Consider the following 23,087-nt stretch of genomic DNA (forward strand, 5'->3'; position numbering starts at 1 on the left):
ATTAAAACGCAACTTTTAAAGTTTTGCATATATTAAAGACTTTAATTCGATCACAATTATTTAACCGATTTTTCTTTTCTCCTCCCCCTTTTTCTGGATGTTTAACATTGAATTGTGGTTAACCTAATAAATAACCCCTTATTTTGTTGCAGAGAGAAATGACAGTGGTATTTTTTCGGAGGAGTATCAGCCTGTCTTTGATATGTTGTGTAATGTTCAACGGTTGTATTGGTTTATCAAAACGTGAAAGAGCAGTCAGAAAAACGTAAAGATTTAATTATCTTTTTAGTTATATACATGTATTCACCGGTAAAATAAAACACACTCGGTGTATGCAAAAGGCGACCTACCGGTTTATAGGAGTATCTTTATCAATTTTCGATGTGTCTAATATTTGACAAAGATATTGGTTATTTCTGTTGTTGTTGTTGTCGTTGTTGTTGTTGTTGTTAAATGATTTGATATTTCCTGTAGAGAGTTAGACAAGGTGTGTTACAAGACGTGTGAGGTGCTGGTGACGTATTCCTCGTTATTCTACACGTCCTGTGGATGGTGGGGGTGGAGTCGGTGTGCCAAATACAAGTGAGGCTCTGTCTGTATAACCCTATATCTCTCGAAAATTGCTATTTGCTGCACTACATTGTATTGGTGGAAAGTGTGGTCATAGAAAAGTTCTTACAAATAATATGTTTGCTGCCAATTCAATTTTTAGAGGGTTAAACGTACATGTAGATGTGCAGTGAAATAAAATAAGTAAACAAATGTACACGAACGCACAGTAAAAATATATTGCATATTATAATTTTACTTAACATGCTTTCTGCTGTAACATGTTATTATTTTTTTCAAAGTATATAATTACAGGACAGTCTTATGGTTCTTGAATATTTCAGACACGGCTATAAAGCAAAAGACAGCTCTTGCTCATCCTATTGCCCGAGTAAGTTTCGTCCCCATAATATAAGGTTACCTTTTTCCATCTAGCACTATGTTCTTGTTCTTTGAATTTCTATAATACAGGTTTATTATCAGCCGTAACGAATAGCATGTATTGGTAGACATTTGTCTTATGAATGAATTATTTTCATTTTCATAGTAAACGGCGGGTGGTCCGACTACAAACCTTGGTCTAGTTGGTCTAGCTGTGATAAATCCTGTGGTACAGGCACCAAAACGAGAGCTCGAACACGGTCATGTGACAATCCTGCTCCAAAGCACAACGGGAAAACTTGTCAAGGATCTGCTTCAAACACAGATTCGGTTTCATGCAAACTTCGGGAATGTCCAAGTAAGTTAAACCCCGTAATTTTACAGTATATGCTTCTATCATAATTTTTTTGTTAATAATGAAGAAGAATATTTACAAAAGATTGACATGTTATGTGTACATGCATTGTTCTATTCAAAAATATTACAGAGTGATGCCAAATATATAATTTAATTAAAGCCATATCTGTCCGGTGATTATAGTCTTCCAAAAATCAAAAGAGAGAGGAAACTGAAGTAAGCAACATACAGTATGATAAATATACCACTGCTTTAAACCCCACCTTTAAAAGCATTTCACTCTATTGCTTCTATCTCAGTTGATGGCCAATGGACGTCTTATAATATATCTAGTGACTGGGGTGCATGCTCAGTGTCTTGTGGAGAAGGAACGACAACTCGTGTCCTTTCCAGAAGCTGTACCAATCCAAGTCCTCAATATGGCGGCAAAGACTGTATTGGGGGATACACTAAAACAGAAACCAAGCCCTGTAACGACAGGGAGTGTCCAGGTTATTCTTGTTTTTTTTTTTAAATCAAATAATTCAGAACTATATTTGTTAATATATGAATATTGTTTGTACATATTGTGAAGTTTTATATGAATTATCCCAGTGGTGATGTAACTTTACACATGCGCGGATCTAGATGGGGGTCCCGCCCCCCCCCCTCCCCTGGAAAATGAAAATTTTAAAATTTACATAGTAAAGTTATCGCAAATATGCCTCGGATACCCCCCCCCCCGGGACAAACACAATTATCCTTCAGAACCCCCCCCCCCCGGAAAAAGTTTTTGGATCCGCGCATGTTACAGCTGTAGGATAAAGTGAAAACTACATAATCGATTTTTTTTTCATTTTCTGGGGATTGGCCCAAGGGGAACCGTTCTTTTTCTAAGCATTGCATTACAGCTGTTTACATAAAAATATATCAGTATTATATACTAGTATTATTTTAGAAATTGATTCGTAAACGTCCAAGTTTTTAATCTTTATTACTTTCAGTGGATGGCGGCTGGGATACGTTTGAGGCAGCCGGAGATTGGAGTGCGTGTTCGACTACCTGTGGAGACGGTCTACAAACACGCACGTTATCACGCACGTGCACAAATCCCAAACCCAAATATGGAGGGAAACCGTGTTCAGGATCTGCCACTAAAACAGAAACCACGACATGTTTGTTGAAATACTGTAAGTGAGTCATAAATACATGTACAGGTACTAGTATTGTAACTAGTACTAAGTAACTCAAATACTTTGTAATGGTTTGGACCTATTTGGACGACCAATGACATTAATTAAAATTGTTTTGATAACAGGCTGTTCAAGCAATAAGTAACTTGATGAAATGACTTACCGGGTATCTCAGAATCACGCACTTTTTGTTTTTGTTTACACTAATAGCAAAAAATTATACTGGTCAAAAAAACTTCTTACCAACTAAAAAGAATATCTACTCATTTATTATTTTTCTTGTACCTAGGTGTATGTGGCGGTAATACTTGTCCAGGTAAGTTTATATAAACTTTGCTGTACAAATTAAATTTTCATTTTAATGTAAATATTCACAACCTAAGATTATTCCCGATTAGGATTTTAAGCAGTATAGATAATACAAAGGTTTTTTTTTTTCAATTATATTTCACCCGTCTCTCACACAGTTAATGGTGGTTGGTCCTCGTACACCACCACGGGAGTATGGTCGGCTTGTAGTCGGACATGCAACGAAGGAGTTCAAACCCTCGTATACAAAAGGACGTGTACCAACCCCGCCCCTCAGAATGGCGGTCTTCCATGTCTGGGAGATTCTACAATGAATAAAACCAGATCCTGTATGACCATCAAATGCCCAGGTGTGTTTCTGAATTAAATATGAACTTAGAACTAAGTTTGTGTTCGAACACAGAGCGAACAAGATTTGCATTACATGTATCTCGTATATACAGTAAGCATTTATATTCGTCATGACGCTGTAAATATATTGGTGTACACTTGCCCATGTATAACACTGTAGAACATAATTTGTAGAGTACGTGGTGATGGATCCGTCAAATGTCATTGGAACCATTGGTCAGGTGGTTAAACTCAACTGCCTTATAAGCCCTGCGGATGCCAAATGGAAAAGCATAAAACTTGTGGACAATTCTTTGAACAAGCCAATAGTTGACATCTCTAACAACGGGAGCGTTCGGTCGCACAACAGTCGTGTCGCCGGAAGTCTAGAGTCCCGAGCGGACTATGTGAAGGCTGTGTTCCTCTTCACTTTGTCACGTGGTTCCGGGGTATGTTCTTTGGTGTCCGAGTACACGTGTACTGTGGAAATGGCCGATGTAAACTCTAACACCATTACTGACCAGAGCTCCCTGGATATCACAGGTACACATTATATAGAAAGTTTATTTTGGTGTGGGATTTTCTCATTTTACAATTTATCTCTTAGTATAAAAATATGACTATGATATGATAAATATATTAATGATATACAATGTAGGTTTAAATTGATACCTATTTTTACCACCTTATGTGTGATTACGCTAAAAAAAAATCGAGCATTTTGAAGAAAATATTCCATATTATATGGACGCATTGTTCTATTGCAGCTCCTCCCTCTAATGTGAAATTGGGAGTCCAATCGTACTACAATGTTAGTAACAAGGCTGTCCAGACCATTAACTGCACTGCAGACCTTGGTATTACCTCGACGGTCTCTCTGGACTTACAAATCAAGGTCAACGGGGACTTTGTTGACTTTGAAGCGTTCGGGGGCCCTCCTCATTGGACTGTTTCAAATATAAGAAACGATGACTGTAGCGAAAAAGTTCTGGCCTTGTATAGTTTACCGTTTGTATCTGAAAAAATGGATAACAGCGAACTTAGGTGTAAAGCTACAGATAGTAAATACAGGACAACCTTGTATTCAAATGTTGGAAGGATGATTGTAAAAATATGATGCTGTTTTGGAAAATTCTATAGAAATGTTGTTCCATACCGATATTAAGGTGTTTGATTTTATTTCTTCTTGGTATGCCCATTCCATGTCACAAGAGTATTTATAAAATGAATGCATGTGTTCACTTGTTCATTTGTGTGTAACGACTCTTTCGATGAAAATACAATTTGGGAACTGAATGGTGTTGACCCTTCAAGAGTTCAACCATCTCACCATTTGAAACTCGGTTTAAGCAAATGGCTCTCGTGAGTTTAAGAACACACATGTATAAAATTATTTAAAAAAATAAAATATATATATTTTTAAAAACCGTTCAACGTAAACAGAGATTTGACTGAGGGGTAACGGAAGATGCGATACACAGACTGGCATATATTTACACATCCTTTGCACTTACCTTACAAGTTATAATTATACTACTTGCAAAAGGAAGTTGTACTTATAATTTTAATCAAAACATGTATTAAAATGCAATTGCTCCCATCAAAAGAATATTAGTATAGATGGCAGTACATACACGTTTATATATATATACCCACGTGTCTGATCGCTAGAAATAAAATGAATGGTAGAGCTGTAAAAATACTATCGTATGCAAAAATACTCCCTTAAATTCGTCTTTTTATTGTGCCCTGGCAATAAAATAACCCCTGTCACACCGGAGCTGCGTCCTTAAATAATTTAAAACGCCATGGTAAATGCAGTAGAGTCTCCTACAGCGCCGTAACAACGCTACGACATCTTCGTCCGTCGCGGTGGGATCGCCTTGAACAACGCCATGCGACGGCGCGCACTTTGAACATGCACAAAGTACGCGCCGTGGATCGGCGTTCAGATAAACACGCGGTAGAAGCGTAGTAAGGTCGCCGTGACAGCGCCGTAACATCTCCAGCAGCGCCACGAGAGCTCTGTCGGCGCGCTCAAGAACGCAACTAATCGCAGTGTAGACGCAGTGATACGTCAATTGCGCTTGCACGGAGACCTCACGGAGTCCTTTGGGATCTCACTGCGTCTCTATCGCGCTCTCACTGCGCATCCACAGCATTTTCACACAGCGCCCCCAAAGAGCTGTTGCTGCGTTCATCGCGCTCTCATGACGTTTCTTCTGCGTTTATACCGCGCTGCCACGGCGTTTCTGGTGCGTTGTTATCAAGACCACGAAAACTCGAAAATTGGCTGTTCTACAATAGCAAGCGATGTAATAATTATTAAACTGGATGTAGATGACTATGTAAAAAGTAGCATTTGCTAATATTCCAAGACCAATAAATGGACGTAGATGGAATTCATGCCATTTGGTTCTTATGTTTTCACATCTTTTCTATGTTTTCTAACAACTAATAACGGATCTTTTTTGTAGACCTGACTTCTATGAGTTTAATCCTAGTCCTTCACAAATTGTTTAGAAGTAACTATGTTTCAATTACAATGTAACTTTTCATAAAATCAAAATAATTTTTTAATCATTTATTTACTAGTTAAAAATTCTTGCTTGTTTCCCATACAATTGTACAAATTAATATTAACCTATCAAGAAGTAAATAACGTCTTGTGAGCGCAGTCAGCGCGCAGAGCACGCCGTGGACGCGCGGTAAAAACTCCTAGCACGTCATGAGCGCTCGGCGTAGACTCAGCGAGAGCGTAGTTAATCGCCAAGTAGAACTCCGTGGAAACGCAGTCACACGCCGTGGGAGCTCCGTAAGAACGCCTCAGTCGCCGTCAGGACGCCATGACATCTCCACTTGTAAAATTTTCAAATAAAACTGTACATTTTTTCTGAATTTTCCTTGCGATCCTATGGCGACTCCATGAATTTTACAACGCCGTGAACACGCCGTGGGGACGCAGCTTGGTGTGACAGGGCCTTAACACAATATCGGCATTTAACGTTTGTTAAGTTCAAAAAGGGAGCGCGGACCCTAGAATTTTTCACGGCGGGGGTGGGGGTGGCTATGAGGTATTTAATGCACGTAAGCTTAGAACATTTTTAGAGGGGGACACTTAGAGACAACATGTATGCTCATGGAGTCAAGGGGGTAACGGAAGATGCGATACACAGACTGGCATATATTTGCACATCCTTTGCACTTACCTTACAAGTTATAATTATACTACTTGCAAAAGAAAGTTGTACTTATAATTTTAATCAAAACATGTATTAAAATGCAATTGCTCCCATCAAAGGAATATTAGTATAGAAGCCAGTACATACACGTCTGTGTACATATACACACGTGTCTGATCGCTAGAAACAAAATGAATGGTATAACTGTGAAAATACCATCGTATGTAAAAATACTCCCTTAAATTCGTTTTTTTATTGTGCCTATTAAAAACGTAGGAGCGCGGATATTAAGATTTTTCAAGGCGGGGGTGGGGTGGCGATGATTAGAAATTTAGTGGTATTTAATGCACGTAAGCTTTGGACATATTTAGAGTGGGGGGGGGGGCTTAGACACACCAGGTATGCTCATAGAGTCAAGGGGGTGCACGTAAAGTCTTCAGAAGCTCCTAAATTTTTTAGATTCTATTGAGTTAGACAAAACCGTAAAATGTGCCCTAGTATTGGTGCTCCAGTACATGTTCATTAACTTGCATCTTTAAAAGTAATGATTCATGAGGAGGAATGCAATTAATTAAGGATTTTTACACACACAAAAATCATGTTTGTTAACAATGTAAAAATTTGTTCCTTGGTCATCTTCATCTATTAGTTCGAAACCAAATGGAGATTTTACACTCTTTGTCTTAATATTTTTAAAAATGCACATTAATAACATCTTGAAACTAAGATAAAATATTTTTCACTCATTACCATTGAAATTACAAAGTACCCAATAACACCTATGATAAAGGCTATTTTATGTTCCCTGATATCGTATCACTTTTTTAAAGTACAAACCATGCATATTTTATAGGATTTTAAGTTACATTTTAGGGCTTTTTAAGAAAGAGGTGTCAGAAATCGATGATCCTATCCTATCGTTAAGGATACTTACAGTACTCTTTTGAAAATTAGAGCTATAGTTTTTTTTAAAGGAACAGAATGATGTGATTCTATTTCAAGTACTGAGATAATAATTTTCTTAAACCTCAAATTAAAATTCTTGCATAAAATAACAACAACAAAATTCGTACTATGTCTAACATACATGTACTTCTACGAAGAAACCGTTATATGTTCTTTATTAACCTATAAACTACATGTATTCTTATTAGTCATGAAGTTGCCATGCAGTTGTGGAACTAATTTAAATGTATTTATTTAATTACTTGCATGTACTGAGAATGTAGCGTATATAATTTGTTGAAATAAAATTTGTTTTTTCGGAAAATCTCTGCATGCACATGAAAATACTGTTTGTGAAAAGATGACTGATAGTCTTAAAAAAAGAAGAAAAAGAAAAGCAATCTAAATCAACAAAAAAACAACAACAAAAAACAGTGGTCCACAAGCAGCATTTAAGTAGGGCCTACATGTATTAAAAGCAATTATCCCAACGGATGAAGTTGATCTTTCCTCAGGAAAAGAATTTTTAGAAATCGGAGTTAGGGAATCTTTTCGTCTAAGACTATTTCAAAAATTGTCTTTTCTTGTCAAACATCTACATGTTTACAGTTATAAAAAATGCGGTAGAACATTGATTTTATTTTTAAAAAATCAAGCATTACGATGCATGATTTCTCAACAAGCAAGTGCTCATTAATTAAGAGCTAAATATAGCCAGTGTTTGGTGGGAAAAAGTTTTTTGCTTCAATATCATTATTTTAATTTGATCGTTATCTGTCCCTATTTTACCTTTATTTTTATTTGAAATTCTTCATTATTTATTTTGATGATAGTGGTTATTTACATAGTTTTACAGACAGTTTTTCTGCAACATTCATTTTTTTTTAAAATCCGGATTGAGACAGCTGTATCCACTCGAAACCTATCTTGTAATACAACTTCCGGTTATAATAAGATGGCACCTCGAGATGTCAAGTTTGTCAATTTTGTGTTAATGTTCAGTACTTTTACGATCGTTTTGGGGATAGACCTTCCTCATTTAAGTGCAATACTTTCTTTAGAAAAGGAAAGTACTCGGGATGATACAGGGTCTCTTGTATTGTACGCAGGAACCGAGCAAAGAATTGTATTAGTTGGGAGCAACTTTGACAACGCGACCAGCATAGCTTTCACGACAGATATACGTTCACAGAAGGAAACATGTGATGGCCAGAGAACGCAGACATTCTCGATCATTTCGACAGCATATAACGGGACATTAGCTACTATCTTGGTAAACTTGCCTGTTTTAGAGAGTGGGAGTTATTATTATGTATGTTATTCCGTTGAAGGAGTTGAGAAATGGGAGCACGGAGGCAAAGAATCGTATACGCGCGTTGCTGTGAAGGTCAAGGAAAGTACCCTTCTTCCACTATGGATTCAAATTATTTTCATTGCCTTTCTTTTGTGTCTCTCAGGATTGTTCAGTGGATTGAATTTGGGTTTAATGGCATTAGATAAAACTGAGCTAAAAATTATTGCAAAATGTGGCTCAACATCAGAGAAAAAGTATGCTAAGGCTATTGAACCTGTGCGGAGAAGAGGAAATTTTCTCCTTTGTACTCTTTTATTGGGAAATGTACTTGTAAATAACTCTTTAACTATCTTGTTGGATGATTTATCCAATGGTTTGTACGCAGTCATTGGTGCAACATTGGGCATTGTTATCTGTGGTGAAATTATACCTCAAGCCCTGTGTTCCAGACATGGACTTGCAGTTGGAGCTCGGACAATTTGGATCACAAGGTTTTTTATGTTGATAACATTTCCTCTTTCTTTCCCTATAAGTTTACTCTTGGACAAAGTCCTTGGGGAGGAGATTGGAAATGTGTATGACAGAGCTAAGCTCTCAGAGTTAGTGAAAGTAACCAAAGAGTTCAATGATCTTAAAAATGATGAAGTCAACATTATCTCAGGAGCATTGGACTTATCCAAAAAGTCTGTAAAGGAAGTTATGACAAAGATAGAGGATGTTTATATGCTTGACATTAACAGTGTGTTAGACTTTGAAACAGTTTCTGAGATTATGAAACGTGGGTATACTCGCATTCCTATATATGAAAATGATCCAGGCAACATAGTAGCTCTTCTAAACATTAAGGACCTGGCGCTGATTGACCCTGATGATAAAACCCCCATAAGAACTGTGATCAAATTCTATCAGCACCCTTTGATATTTGTATTTGATGACCAAAAACTAGACACTATGCTTCATGAGTTCCGTCAAGGTAAGCTATCTCAGTACCTGTAAACCTGTGCCACATTCAGTGGAATTTTTTTTTCTTTTCTAACTAAGATAATTTATGCAAAAGAAAAAAATATTCCAAATATCAGCTGTCAATGTTTGTTGATTTAATATAAAAATCAGAGAGCAGTGATATTAATGTACAGACGTAACATGCATAAACATACATAAAACTTGTACGAAAATGTTTTCAGGCTATTTTCTGTTACCGGTATTTACGAGAAATGGACCTCTGTTATTTAGGAAAAATGGACCATATGTTTATTTTCTATATAAATATCTAATCACTGAAAAGGAAACACTGCATTACAAACTAGGCAGTATATATTTTAAATAAATTTTCTAAATACCGTAAATAAAAGACAGTTTTTAAGTAGACTAACAGAATCTCATTTGGCTGTCGCTGAAAGTGAAGTTTTTATTTCTATTTTGTCATTATCGTAATTTATGCAAGGTAAAACTCATTCAAACACATATTTTAACCTTGCAAGATTGCACTTATACCCAGGATATGTAGGCATATAGGAGGGATTCTTGTTGCTGTAAATTTAATATGGATTTAATGGGGTTTCATGTACATGTAAATGTTTGTTGATTGTATAATCTGATGTCTGAAAGGCACATTGGAAAAAATGTAGCAAGAGTAAGACAACATTAATTAATGTGTCAAGAACAGCCTTGTTTTTCTACACTTTTATACTGACAAGGTAACAAATAGAAGCACCAGATTTTTTTTTTTGCTTTGCTTTATTTTAATATTCAACAATTAGTGAAATTTTATTCAGAGGGTAATTCATATTAGGCTTTTTGTTCTGCAACAAATTCATCTGCCTGCATTACAAGGGCTAAGCCAAGCTACTGGTAGTCTTCATTTGTGTATGCTATCCATTTTTAATAGGCTGGACGATGATAATCAAACAGGTGCAGCCCTTTGTTCTGCATAAATATATACATTTGTATATGCTACCTCTAGCTCTACCTTTGAAAGTGTTTTTTTTTCTACTTGTAAGATTGTGTACATGTAAAGTTATTTTGATATCATGAATATGTCACTTTTGAGTCTCCTTAAGAAATATCCGGTTGTCACACTACTGGTCATTTGAATAGAGTCCTTGATGTGTCATTTATCATGTTTATTTGATGCATCAATCTCTCTGGTGTTCCTGGCCTGTTCTATACATGATTTTGTGTGTTCTTTTATAAGAGAACTGGTTGTCAGGTGGCTTAGTTCATATTTCATTAAATGCACTGAATTAGTTTGGAAGATGTGGATTCTAGAATCACAAATTATATAAGTATAATGTACATTTGCAAGTACTTCATCAACTTTGCTACTTGGTACTGAGCAGTAAACACTTTTTTTAACTGTGTGATTTTGAAATTTAATGTCTTTGAAGTGTACTTACAGGGTACTTATGGCAAAAAATAACTATGATTTCTTATTAAATTTAATTCTAATTTATGTTGTCAACATATTTCAAAATTGAACGAGCAATCACAGTTTCTTGTATTTTGGTTTTTTTTAATAGAAAAGGACCTAAAAATAATTAAGCATTGTTAGGAAACATATATTGTGTCAATTAATTTATACTGCATTTATAAAACTAGCACATGTATTACATTCAGATCCTGGAATCTGAGGTCATTTACCACAGTGGGCAACATTTGTATGTGTGTCATTTAGCAGTCCATGGAATGTTTGATATTGATTTGTTTGGTGTCTTTTATGATTTTTCATTACCTAGCTTCATTGATTGCAAAGATAATCTTATTAGTACAATAAATGATGTAAATAATGAGTGCAAATTTACAGCTACATGTATTTTTTTAATAAACTTGTACAGTCAGATTTCATTTAAAAGTAAAAACATACTAAGATATATATAATTAATCATTATACATCAATGATTATAAAACTTTTATTTTAGCTTCCCACTTGCAAAATGGACATTGCAAAAACAACCATACTAATGTTAAAAGTACAGATTTTGAGATACTTTCAAAAAAGTTGACATGTTGCCTCATCTTGTAATGTTTTACATTCTTACAGGTCATTCACACATGGGGATTGTTCGGAGGGTTAACAATGAGGGAGATGGAGACCCTTACTATGAAACCCTGGGGGTGCTGACCCTAGAAGATGTCATAGAGGAAATCATTCAATCAGAAATCATTGACGAAACGGACATAATTAGTAAGGGTCAGAGAGAGAGAGAGAGAGAGAGAGTATATGACCTAATTTATATATGCATTCAAGATGCACTGTCTCCTTATGATATGATCTCCTTTTAGATAAAGGTTATCTATGTATGAAGTACTATTTATCATACAGACACAAAGTCAATATTGTGTCACAATATGTATGAGTATGCATTTTGACATTTGAAGAGCTGAGACATAATGATCTTGATAGTTGTACAATTGATGACATATTTTGTAACAGTCTGCATGACCTGTGAACACAAAAACTGTGGAAAATTACACATATTAAATAAATCACAGTTACACATTTAGGTCGCTGTGGTTGGTAGAAAACATTTACTGGTAAATGTATATCAATTGTGTCATCATTGATTTAGATGAAATCAAGTTTTAGCCTCTCTCCAAATGCTAGGATTTTATTTATTCTGTTTTGAATATGCTTGCCCAGTTTAATTATGATATCATTATACCCTGTAGAGTAGGAGAGGGCAAGACTTTATTGGTTGTATACTAGATGAAATGATGGAATGTCATTCTTTTAAAGTCTTCTTCTATGGGCATTTATATTAAACTGAGCTAGTGTACCTAAAAAGTTGATGTATTGTAAGTATAAGGATCTACTGAAGTTTAAAACTTCTGGTCTGGATTTTTAGGGCCTTGCTCTGCAAGCACCCTATAGTGATCAGTTTGTCTGTCCATCCTTCAGTCAGTCAATCCATCTGTCTTTCTGTCTGAGATAACTTATCCTGAGCATATCTTCTCACACTTTGGCCCACTCTTGCTTATATTTCACCCGCAGAGTGACTTTGGGTTAAGGGTTTGCAATGACTTTGAACCAAGTTTCTAGGTCCAAGATAAAGGTCATTGCAGAATTGCATGAACAATATTTGTCCGGATCATGTACCGATATTCTCCCCCTTTGGTCCAATCTTGCACTTACTTCACCCACAGAGTGAGTGCCTTTGGTCTAAGGGTGTGCTGTGACCTTCAAGTTTCTATGTCAAAAGTCAAGGTCATATCAGACTGTGCAAAAAAAATATCTTTTCAGAGCACACACTCTTCCCTTAACCCTATCTGGCCCATACTTCACATATGCAGAGCTTTTGGGTGAAGGATGTGAAGTGACTTTGAACCAAGTTTCAAGGTCTTTCAGGGTCAAATGAGAAGGTCTTAACAGACTTCTTTATAATCTGTTGTAGGTCTTAATTTATTTCTCATTGGCTTAATTTTCCAAAAGAATGCCTCAGACAAGAGGTAATGAGCTTGAATTTAAGTTCTATGCCAGCTGGAAAATTTCTAAGTCATACATGTAGGTAGAGGTCAAAGTAAAATCCTCTGAAATAATTTTCATCCTATTGTGTATTATTTAAATGAGGCCCTTCATTATAGACCCTTGAAATTACATTTTCAGTGAAGTATTACAATGTAGTTAAGTGATAGAGTCTCACAGAGACTCAATTGGTTGGACCAAAGTCCATAAATTCATATAGCCTTAAAATTGCGACACCCCAACCGCCTAGATTGATAAATATTGGTCAAATAATTTGAAACTGTAGAGACCAAGCCCTCAAAGCATGTGTTACATTGAGATGGCTGGTGCAGGATTTTGTAACAATCGGGTGACCATGAAGGCTCTTGGGCCTCTTGTTTTTCTGTCTGGTCTATGCAGTGTTAATTATGGCTGATTTAATAGGATGCCCAACAGTGTCATTAACTCAATTATCCTCCAGCTTTCAATTCCATGGAGTGATCTTGTGTGAGAAAACCGCCTGTGTTGGAGATCAGTAGCCTTAGATTGATTTCACATCAAATTTTCTGCTGAATTGGCACCCCAGAAGTTACTCGTCAGAAAGGGCTCAATGGAAATGGTTAATAAATCTCCAAGTTTAAACAAACTTGCAAATCAATGAGACAAAAAACATCTGCAAGAAGAAAAAGCTGTTTTCTAGGAACATTACTAAAAGTTAATGGTACATGTACATGTACATCATCATACTACTTTTAAAAAGTATGTAAGGAAAAAAAATGTTAATTTGCATCAATTTCTGTGCAATAATATGAGTTTGATGCATTACTCTGTGATCAACTTAACATGCTTCACATGTATTGCTGTAGTATTTCACAGTTTGCACATGCACCTCTTTCCAAAATGCCCTGTCCATCCAAATGCAATAATATACAGCTGTTGCCTATATGACAAAACCCACCACATATCTCCAAATGTACAAGTTTTAACAGATACTTTGACTTCCACAGGGACCAAGCCCATTTTGACATTAATTTCAATGTCACCATGAAATTAATGTCAAAACGGGCTTGGCCCCTGTGTTTGACTTCATGACATTGTAACTACATGTATTATAATATCAAACTGATGCATGGTGCCTCCTTTCCAAGTTCCAACCCCATTGATTCTTTCAGTTCTGCATTGCTTTAGTTAGCTTTGTGTTATATATTTAATTGATTTCATTAATAATTTTGATTGGTTTTTCTATCCTTTCTATAACTAGGGATTCGAAAACTTGATCCTTTGAAGGGTAGGATTTGAAAATGTCATTAAACATTTAAATCAATACACACTCTGTATCAAGAAAAAGTTTTTCAATGTGCTAAAAAATTATCTTTACAGGACTATTTTCTATACTTTCTATAAGTCTTATAGGTAAGGTATATGAATGGGTGTTGGATTTTTAAAAAAAATTCTGTAAAGTATTATAATATCCCATTTTGCATTTCCTTTAAGCATAACTTAATAGGCCAAAGCTTGAAGAGAATGAAATCTAATAAAATATGTTCAATAACTCCAATGGCAGTCACAAGTTTAAGGGTCTATGAAATTTAACAGCTCAGTTAAAAAAGATGCTCTTACATGTATTATTCCAACAAAATGGGTCTAATAGACTTTTCCAGGGGTCTGGCACAGGGGCTGAGAATTAATTACCACATTTTTTTTTGCAATTCATACTTCACAGATGCAAAAGGGATATGCCGGTTCACCGAAAGTTGATCATTGATTCTCTTTCCTTTACTTAATGCACATTTTTTAGAACTGACATACTGGTATTAACAAGCTGACTACAATGTAAATGTAGGTAATTAATGGTAATCTTTCTAGTGAAAACTATTTGTTCTCTCTTTTTTGGGGAACTTCCTGTACCGGTACATATGAAATTAGCAGGGGACATTTACATATTATTTCTCTGTCTTTTATCAAGCATAAATTTGATTTTGTTTCATACTAACTAACTGGACACCTTGTAATCTTGACTGTCCAGATTGTATCAACATCTTTGGTATATAGAAACATTCAAAACACAGTTTCAATTTATATGCTGGTTTACATTGTTTTTGTATTACGAAAAGCAGACACAGGTTGTAGAGCATGCCATTTAAGCCACTTGACAGATGCAATTTGACTAAAATTGCTATGAAAATTAATTGCAGTGTAACAATGAATATTTATGAGCCTGACGTTTCATTAGTGATTACACCTTTTGATAGGACTGTGTTAAGTATGCAGAGGCCAAAAAGCAAATGATAATTTCAAAAGTCTTGGATCACTTTAGGGAAGACAGCAGAAATCATAGCAATTGTATTGTATATTGATCTGAAAGTTGTCTCCGGAGAGTTCTTTCCAACATGTGATGAGCTAGGTCACATGACCGTGCTGTACAGAGTTGGAATGTCTGATCTGAATACATGCTGTATGTGACTGGTGGTTATATCCTCAACTGCAGGGTTTAACCCAAGCATGGCAGTGAAGTTTTCCATATTTAATTAATTTTCAGACTTCATTGTCATGAAACACGAATTATGTACATGTATATACACCAGTGTTGTATAGTGGTGGCTGTTTGTCGAGCAAGAGACCCCAACCCCCCTACCCCATTAATGTCTAACTAAAAGTACATTATCCTTTATACTTTTTAACATGTCATCCTAAGGTTAACAAAAAAAAAAAGATAATTAGTTTTTCAGGCACAAAGTATAAAAATTCCGACAGACAAGTATGTTTTACATTTTTATTGCTAGATTTTCAATGGGAAATAACTCAATTTTCATATTTTCACTAAAATTTAAAAAATAAGTTATTCCCCTTTTAATATTGCAATAAAATTAATACATTCTCATTTGACCTGATGCTGTGGTGCTTAAAAATAGAACATTAATAAATTTCTAACCTGTACAAGAACACAAATCAAATAATACACTGGACAGTTTATAATGCAATTTCTTAAAAATGCCATTTCATGGATCTTTCACAGGGTTGCATTGTTCTCAGGTGACTCTAAAAGCCCATGGGCCTCTTGTTTCAATTGATATGATGCAGTTGTTGAGGAAATATTGATCAATACCCAGAGCTGTTTTCATGGTTAGGAATCAATTTCTGGATGGGGATTGCCCTATTTGTTATCTTAACAGAAAATCGATAGCAATACATGTGACTTGATAGAACTTGAGTGCACCTGATTGGACATTTATCAGTTGATGCTTTTGCTCCAGTATGTACAAAAAAGAAAATTCAGTTTTTATTTCCCACTCTCGATCAGGTTCAAAAGATAAAAAAATCAATGTTTATTCCATGGACATTCAATCACAATTTCTATAAATTATTGATATCAATGCTCTTCAAATTAATCCTGAGAATTAAACTTGACCTTATGATATCATTTAAACAACTTCTTATTTTTAAAAGTCACATACATCTTGCATGCATTAGTTAATAGACTCAAGATCATTCGTAAAAGAAGATATAACAATGAATGGTTATACAATTTATCAAAATCTGGCTGTAATTTTCAAGGTATTTATATGTTGTGTTTATGATTTTCAGCGGACAACAGGAAGAAGACACGCCGTACTCTTGCCAAGCAGGACTTCAGTGTGTTCAACACCCAGGAGGCTAACTCAGTGCTTATCTCCCCTCAACTGGCCCTCGCTGCATTCCGCTTCCTATCAACCTGTAAGTGGAAATATTACCTGGCATCAGGAATTGTAACAGAGTAAACAACAGGGACTTATTCCATACAGGACACTTACAATTTTGTTTGAAATTAACATTAATTTATAGTCTTAGATTGACATTATTTCCTTCTTGTAAAAAGTATAAAAAAATACATTATGCACTTAAGTGATCAAATCCTTATCTATTCACCTTTTGATTTTTCTCCCCCTTTTTTTCAGCTGTTGATTATTTCAAGGATGATTATGTGTCTGAAAACGTATTGAAGAAGCTGATCAGACAGAATGTGGTGGAAGAGGTGGTCAAGAAGGAGACCTCCGAACAATTCCTATTCCGTGAGAACGTGCCGTGTGATTACTTCATCCTCATTCTGCAGGGTATGCTTGCTATAGGAAAATCTGTAGAGTTACGGTTCTTAACACCAAGTGATCTGTCAGCAATTTTTTTTATTTATAGAGTGTTATAATTTACAAAATTTGTCAGTGATAAACTTGTAAATTATAAGACATTGAATTTACATTAACTTCATACATGTATTGGGATAAAATCAGAAAAGTTTCAACTGGAGATGAAATTTGAGTGAGGTGGACCAAATGCTGACCGTAAATTATTGGTTTTGAGGAATTTATTTTCACCATCTGCAAATAACAGAGCCATTTCATGTACATGTACTTGTTTAGATGAGGCTTAAAACAATAAGTTATATACATGTAGTTTTGTTTTTGAAGTGAAGGAAAATAATAAAAATTGAGTCATTTTGCCAATTAGGATAGCCTCCTTATTGAAAGTTTAAGCCTGAGAAACCGACAGTATTTTTTCTCTGAAATAGCACAAATTTATCATCTTTTTGAATTAAAATATTTTCCTTTTATATAACTGGTAGAAAAAATATACATGCCAAATAGAGTGTCCTTAAGCAGGGAGCAGCCGGAAAATACAAAAAAAAAAAAAAGAATAAGATATATAAGAAAAATTTGTCCAACATAATGATTACACATGTATAGTGTTTTTACATTATTATGAGCCCCGTGTTATAAAAATTATTCAGAAATATGATATGTTGTAAATTTTCCGTCTGTCTATATTCAAATGATTATTTCATCATGTAATTATGAAAATAGTTTTTCTTTTCAGGGTTTTATTATTAATAAGGGTACTAATAGACTATGAATGTAGATGATATTTCTCCACCGTTCTATATTAACGTTCTATATTAACTTTACAGGTAGCGTTGAAGTACTGGTTGGCAGAGAAGGTCTTCGTTTTGTCACCGGTCCGTTCTCCTACTATGGCACTCAATCATTGAGTAAGATCTTATGTTATATTTGACATTCAATTTTGTTTTGAAGATTGATATTGTGACTTGATTAACCTATTGCAGGTTTAATGAAAAATCTGGGAAAATATTTCCTGTTTATCAGATATTTCATGTTTTAAACATTATGATAAAATATTGAACCTGTTGAGTTTCTGCTTAAGAAAATGGTATATGCTGTGTTTTGAAATGTATACAGCCCCATACTCTAACATGATGTTGTTTTTACAAAAGAACTAACATTGTGTGTTTCAGAGATAAGTGACAACTCTATGATCTACCCCAGCAGTACTGAGAGTCTGTACAGTCGTATAGAGCCGTACGTCCCAGACTTCTCGGTCAGAGTGGATTCCAACCTTCTCTTTGTCAGGATACGCCGCGCCCAGTACATAGCAGCACGACGCGCCACCATGATGGGGAAAGCCAACATCAAGAGCGAGGATGAGGCCTTCGCCAAAGAGTGGCACAAAGTCAAGATCTTGTCCAATCTGTCCAACAATGACAACCATCACTTGAACAGAGTGCATAACCCAGATAAGATGAGGAGGGCCTCCAGCTTGTCAGTGCCCTTCACCAGCAACCAGATAGAGTCCGGGAGAAGCTCTGGGGAGTGGAAGGTCAACAATTCATCGGACGGGGGGATCCTGATCCAGAACATGGCAGGTGACTGTGAGATGATAGAGACCAGAGAGCGGTCAGCCACGGAACCATGTGAGGGACATCTAGACCTACAACAGGGGGAGCCAAAGGGGAGTTCAGGGGAGAGCTTAGGATATGAGGATGCAAAATCAGACCCCGACGGTCAGTCAGAGCGGCAGCATGAACAGACACCTTTAATCACCCGTAAAGACAAGGACGAAAGCACCGAAACGTCATGACAAACATTGTACAAACCACCTGAAAGGCAAAACAACTGAGCCTCACTTGTTATTATTACTTATTTGTTACATGTATGTCTCTCTAAAGAATATATCATTGTCCTATTAATGTTTATAGGTTCACGAAGGAAATCTTGTTGATGGTTACAATTCAATCTGATTTCATGAAATTTGGCCAACGATCTCATGGTTACTACATGTACAAGCTTGGACCATTTAGCAATACAAATGTAACTTATACATATTAGATTTTGAGAAACACCAAGATACAGTTAAAAATTCAACCTACATTTAAAACTTGAAAATTTATGTTTTTAAATTTCATACATTTAGTGCAATAGTCAACAAATTCAGTTAACACAAAGATATTGGCATCTGGGCAGAATTGTTGGATCTAATTGTTGAATTTAAGTCATTTGAGATCCTCTATTACGACAGTATTCAGTGGTGTTTTGAGAATGTTTTCTGTAATTATCAATCGGCTATGTGATATACATTGTGATTATATGACATATAAAATACGGTTTTTCGATAGGCATATCATGTATTAAAATTGGTATAGGTTTTTATCAAAACAATGTGCATGTAGCTCTTACCATTAGTATTGCTCACAATTCAGTCATGCAAGACAAAATATGCATTTAGAAGGAATTTGCTTGTGTTCTGAGTAGACTGTATATAGTATGTTCATGTAATATATAAGTATTTTTTTTTTTAATGGAAATCATGAGACATTAGGAAGATATTGTTAGAAATGTATTTAGAAATGTATTGTAGATAAGTCACAAATTTGTGTCACAATTTTTAAAGTACTTATTTATGCTTTGAGATAATTTCTACATCTGTCAACTAAATTAACTTTTTTTCTATGTTCAATATTCAAAAAGGAATCGAACCTACATTCATTCATGAAATCATTTGGTTATAGATATAGACATGAGACATGTATCTGTCATCATGAAAAGGAAATGAAAATTTTATTCGAAAAATTTAATTTGCTGCCATTTACATGTAAAAAATATCTTATCCTATAAACTCTGTTTTTTTTTAATATTGCGAATTTTTGCTTGCAGTAATACTCGTGTGATAGGTGTAAAATGGAGTAAAAACTGTCAACACTGTCTCGTCAATGCTTGTAGTCATCATCATTAGTTTTCATGTGCAAGATTATTTGAACAAATGGTACTTGAATTAAAATGCACTTGACTTGTGGTACACATATTCTTACTTATTTTGGGCATTTTTTTTCTTTTTTCTTTTTTTTATACATCCACCTGCACATGGTAATAACTTAATGTAGCATATTATCCCATGGAAAATATTGACTGTGTTAACAAGTGCTTAATGTTGTAGGAAAGAGATATTGTGCTTAGATTCTGAGCCCTATTTGTTGTGTGATATATTTCATGTTTTTTGTCCAGTATTTGATATTAATAACATCGGCTTGTAATATTGGTTAGGCATATTTTCACTCTACATTCCATAACATGTCAAAAATGTAATTTATTCTATAGATGATATTTGTTTTATATTTTTTTTAAATCTATACTGAACAAAGTACCCAATAGCTGATATTTTGATATTTCCAGATATCTTCACTGTAATCACTGAATGGCCAGATCTTGTACCGATAAACATTAAAATCTAAATAAAAGACTAAGAGTAACAGTTCCTAGTCCTTTGATGTAAAAAAAAAAAGCTAAATATTTAAGTAATATTATGATTTCTTTTTCAATTAATCATCTTTTTCCGTTCAGGTTGTTTTACAACATTATGTTCACCTAAAAAATTAAGCCTCATGTGGCATATTTCTTTAACAATAACAGCAAGGGAAAAAATATGCCATTCTTTTTTTAACTATTATGTAAATCAAAGTAGTAAGGGGAATTAATTTTGAGTAAATCTGTGTATGATTTTATTTTTGATTTTTTTTTCTTTCTATTTGTGATTTGTAAGCCGTCCACTTATAAAAATAGTCATCAGCAACAAAAACTACTGTATTAGGGAATCAAAGTATTGATTTGAATATTCATAGAATATATTATATAACTTGAAATGTTGATATCTTGAAATGTTGGTTGTTTTCATGTTCATCTGAGTTCTAGTCTTGTTTTGTTACTGTTTAGGAAAGAAAGAGCTTTCGCGAATATCATATTAACCCATAATTAAAATGGAAGGAAAATGTTTGAGACACATTTACTGTATTTTGACTTTCAGAGCTTTTATCATGTTTTGGGGGGTATTTTTCAGTATTGAAAATGCATGTATTATGTAGTATTTAGATTTTTTTGTTGACTGCCAAAGATATTTACAGTCTAAGATTAGTTATTTTTTGTTAGGATCAATGTTGAAATGGTGTAGGCTTCTATTGCATTATGTATACAAATCTGTTTTTATAAGGACAAACGTATGACTGTAATTAAACTTATTGGCTTATTTTTCCATTGAAATAACCAATATAATTTCCCATTTGTGGTAAATTTTTAAAAAGAGCTTAGTTTGAAAATTTAGGAATGTTAATTTTTAAAAGTTATATTAGACTCTACTAATAAAGAAATTTTCTTTACTTATGAAAAAAAACCTTTTACCGGTATTTTAAAAAACACATTTTCCTGTGGAGATTTTCTGAAATCTTGCAAATGTCTGAAAATTTTGTTTGTAGTGTCCACAAAGCCTGAAAGGTTAATGATTTTATCAGTTTCTCTTAATTTAACAGGATGTCCAAGACTGTTTACCTTTACACCTCCACAAGGCACAGATAACTGAGTTGCTTCCTCTGCTAAGTTTTTTCCTAGTTCTGAAGGATAAGATTAACATAGGGGCTTTGTACAGTGATCAGGTATAGATGAGGGGTGCTGTTTAACAAAAGAATTTAATGTGTGATTTACGGCCTGAAATTAAAATTCTATGGATTTTCAATTAAACTAAAAAATGTTTTTGGTTATTCAAATAATTTGGAAGTAAATGGGGTGTATGTTCAATTTAGACTTGAAAATTATTTCATGACTACATTATTTCATTCACATTATTTACCTTATCCCCACTGAAATTCACCAAAAGACTTAATTAGTTTTGAGCCCAAATTACTGTAGCTGTGTAATAGCAGGTTGTATGGACTTCTGTAGACATCAAAATGCATCATTAAATGAATCATGTATTTTTTTGAGTTGCATGCCAGCAATTAATTTAAATACTATGACACAAATTGCTTTATTATGCTGTTCTTTTTAACATCTTTTAATCATATCTTTCTTTCTTTGAGACATCTATATTGTGTATGTACAGTATCTGTTTTTTTATAATAATTACTGTGCAGAAACTACTGTTGTTCTTTGGGTATTAAATGTACATGAATCAAGACAATGTTTTCAGACATTTGAGAAATTGTGTTGCCTATTTCTTAACCATGATTATTTAACCTATGGTCAAGAATACAATTCTTGTGATGTGTACATATATTAAAAAGTTATTAATAAAGACTGTTAAGCAGAATTAAGTTGCTTCCTCTCTCTCTCTTTTTTCTAGCTCACCTGAGGTGAAGTTTACATCACCTGTTGTCTGTCCATTTGTTTGTAAACTTTTTACATTTAAAGTTCATTTTCCAATTTTGTTACATGCAGGTATATTTGATATGTTGAGGCCTTAGAATAATTTATTAGATTTTTCAGTTAATACACCTTAGATGATAGGATATATATGGTCCAAAAAAGAAGACTTCTTTTTATACATGTATTATACTATTATGCTGTTTTTAGGTCAATACGATGATTTAGCTACCCGAAAAATACAATATTCACGGAGCCGAGGCAAGGTGAATATTGTACTTCGATGGTAGCTAAACCAGCATATTGATCGAAAAAAACCAGCAATAATCGTTTTATTATATGATTCAGCGACAAATTGATTCAGACATATCAAGTCGAGTTTCATATTTATAAATTTGAAAAGAGATGAAAAAGCTCTTGTTCAGGTGATATTGCCCATGAGTCTTTTGTGTGGTAATTCTTTCCAAGTTTATTCAAATATCATATTTAAAACGTTATATGATGGATATGTATAGAAAGTAAATCATGAGGAACATGGAAGATTAAGAAGGGATACACTATTAGCTCTGAAAGTGTGCTCACACAGGTTGTGTCAAGTTCGATAAAACAAATTTGAAGGGGAGATAATAAAAGTGGACTCAATGGTCCTTTCAACTCCCCTATATTCTTCTCATA

General features: G+C 34.5%; 2 protein-coding genes across 2 annotated transcripts in view; both read left to right on the plus strand.

Moving 5' to 3' along the window:
- Positions 1-4,335, plus strand: part of LOC128182156 (uncharacterized) — a 41,787-nt gene extending 37,452 nt beyond the window's left edge. Inside the window, exons 47-56 of the mRNA XM_052850765.1 lie at positions 153-265; positions 475-582; positions 894-940; positions 1,097-1,288; positions 1,587-1,778; positions 2,271-2,456; positions 2,749-2,775; positions 2,927-3,118; positions 3,294-3,641; positions 3,866-4,335. Of these exons, the coding sequence (XP_052706725.1) occupies positions 153-265; positions 475-582; positions 894-940; positions 1,097-1,288; positions 1,587-1,778; positions 2,271-2,456; positions 2,749-2,775; positions 2,927-3,118; positions 3,294-3,641; positions 3,866-4,215 (1,755 nt within the window). The 3' untranslated portion in view covers positions 4,216-4,335. The remainder of the gene's footprint in view (positions 1-152; positions 266-474; positions 583-893; positions 941-1,096; positions 1,289-1,586; positions 1,779-2,270; positions 2,457-2,748; positions 2,776-2,926; positions 3,119-3,293; positions 3,642-3,865) is intronic.
- A 3,811-nt stretch (positions 4,336-8,146) lies between these two features.
- LOC128179331 (metal transporter CNNM4-like) lies at positions 8,147-22,359 on the plus strand. Its single transcript, XM_052846729.1, has 6 exons — positions 8,147-9,492; positions 11,560-11,703; positions 16,546-16,674; positions 16,896-17,051; positions 17,900-17,980; positions 18,245-22,359. Exons 1-6 carry the CDS (start codon positions 8,181-8,183, stop codon positions 18,865-18,867), a joined length of 2,445 nt encoding a protein of 814 aa, XP_052702689.1. The 5' UTR covers positions 8,147-8,180; the 3' UTR covers positions 18,868-22,359.
- Positions 22,360-23,087: the final 728 nt, after the last annotated feature.

Source organism: Crassostrea angulata, chromosome 4 (genome assembly GCF_025612915.1).
Source record: "Crassostrea angulata isolate pt1a10 chromosome 4, ASM2561291v2, whole genome shotgun sequence".
Taxonomy (NCBI): domain Eukaryota; kingdom Metazoa; phylum Mollusca; class Bivalvia; order Ostreida; family Ostreidae; genus Magallana; species Magallana angulata.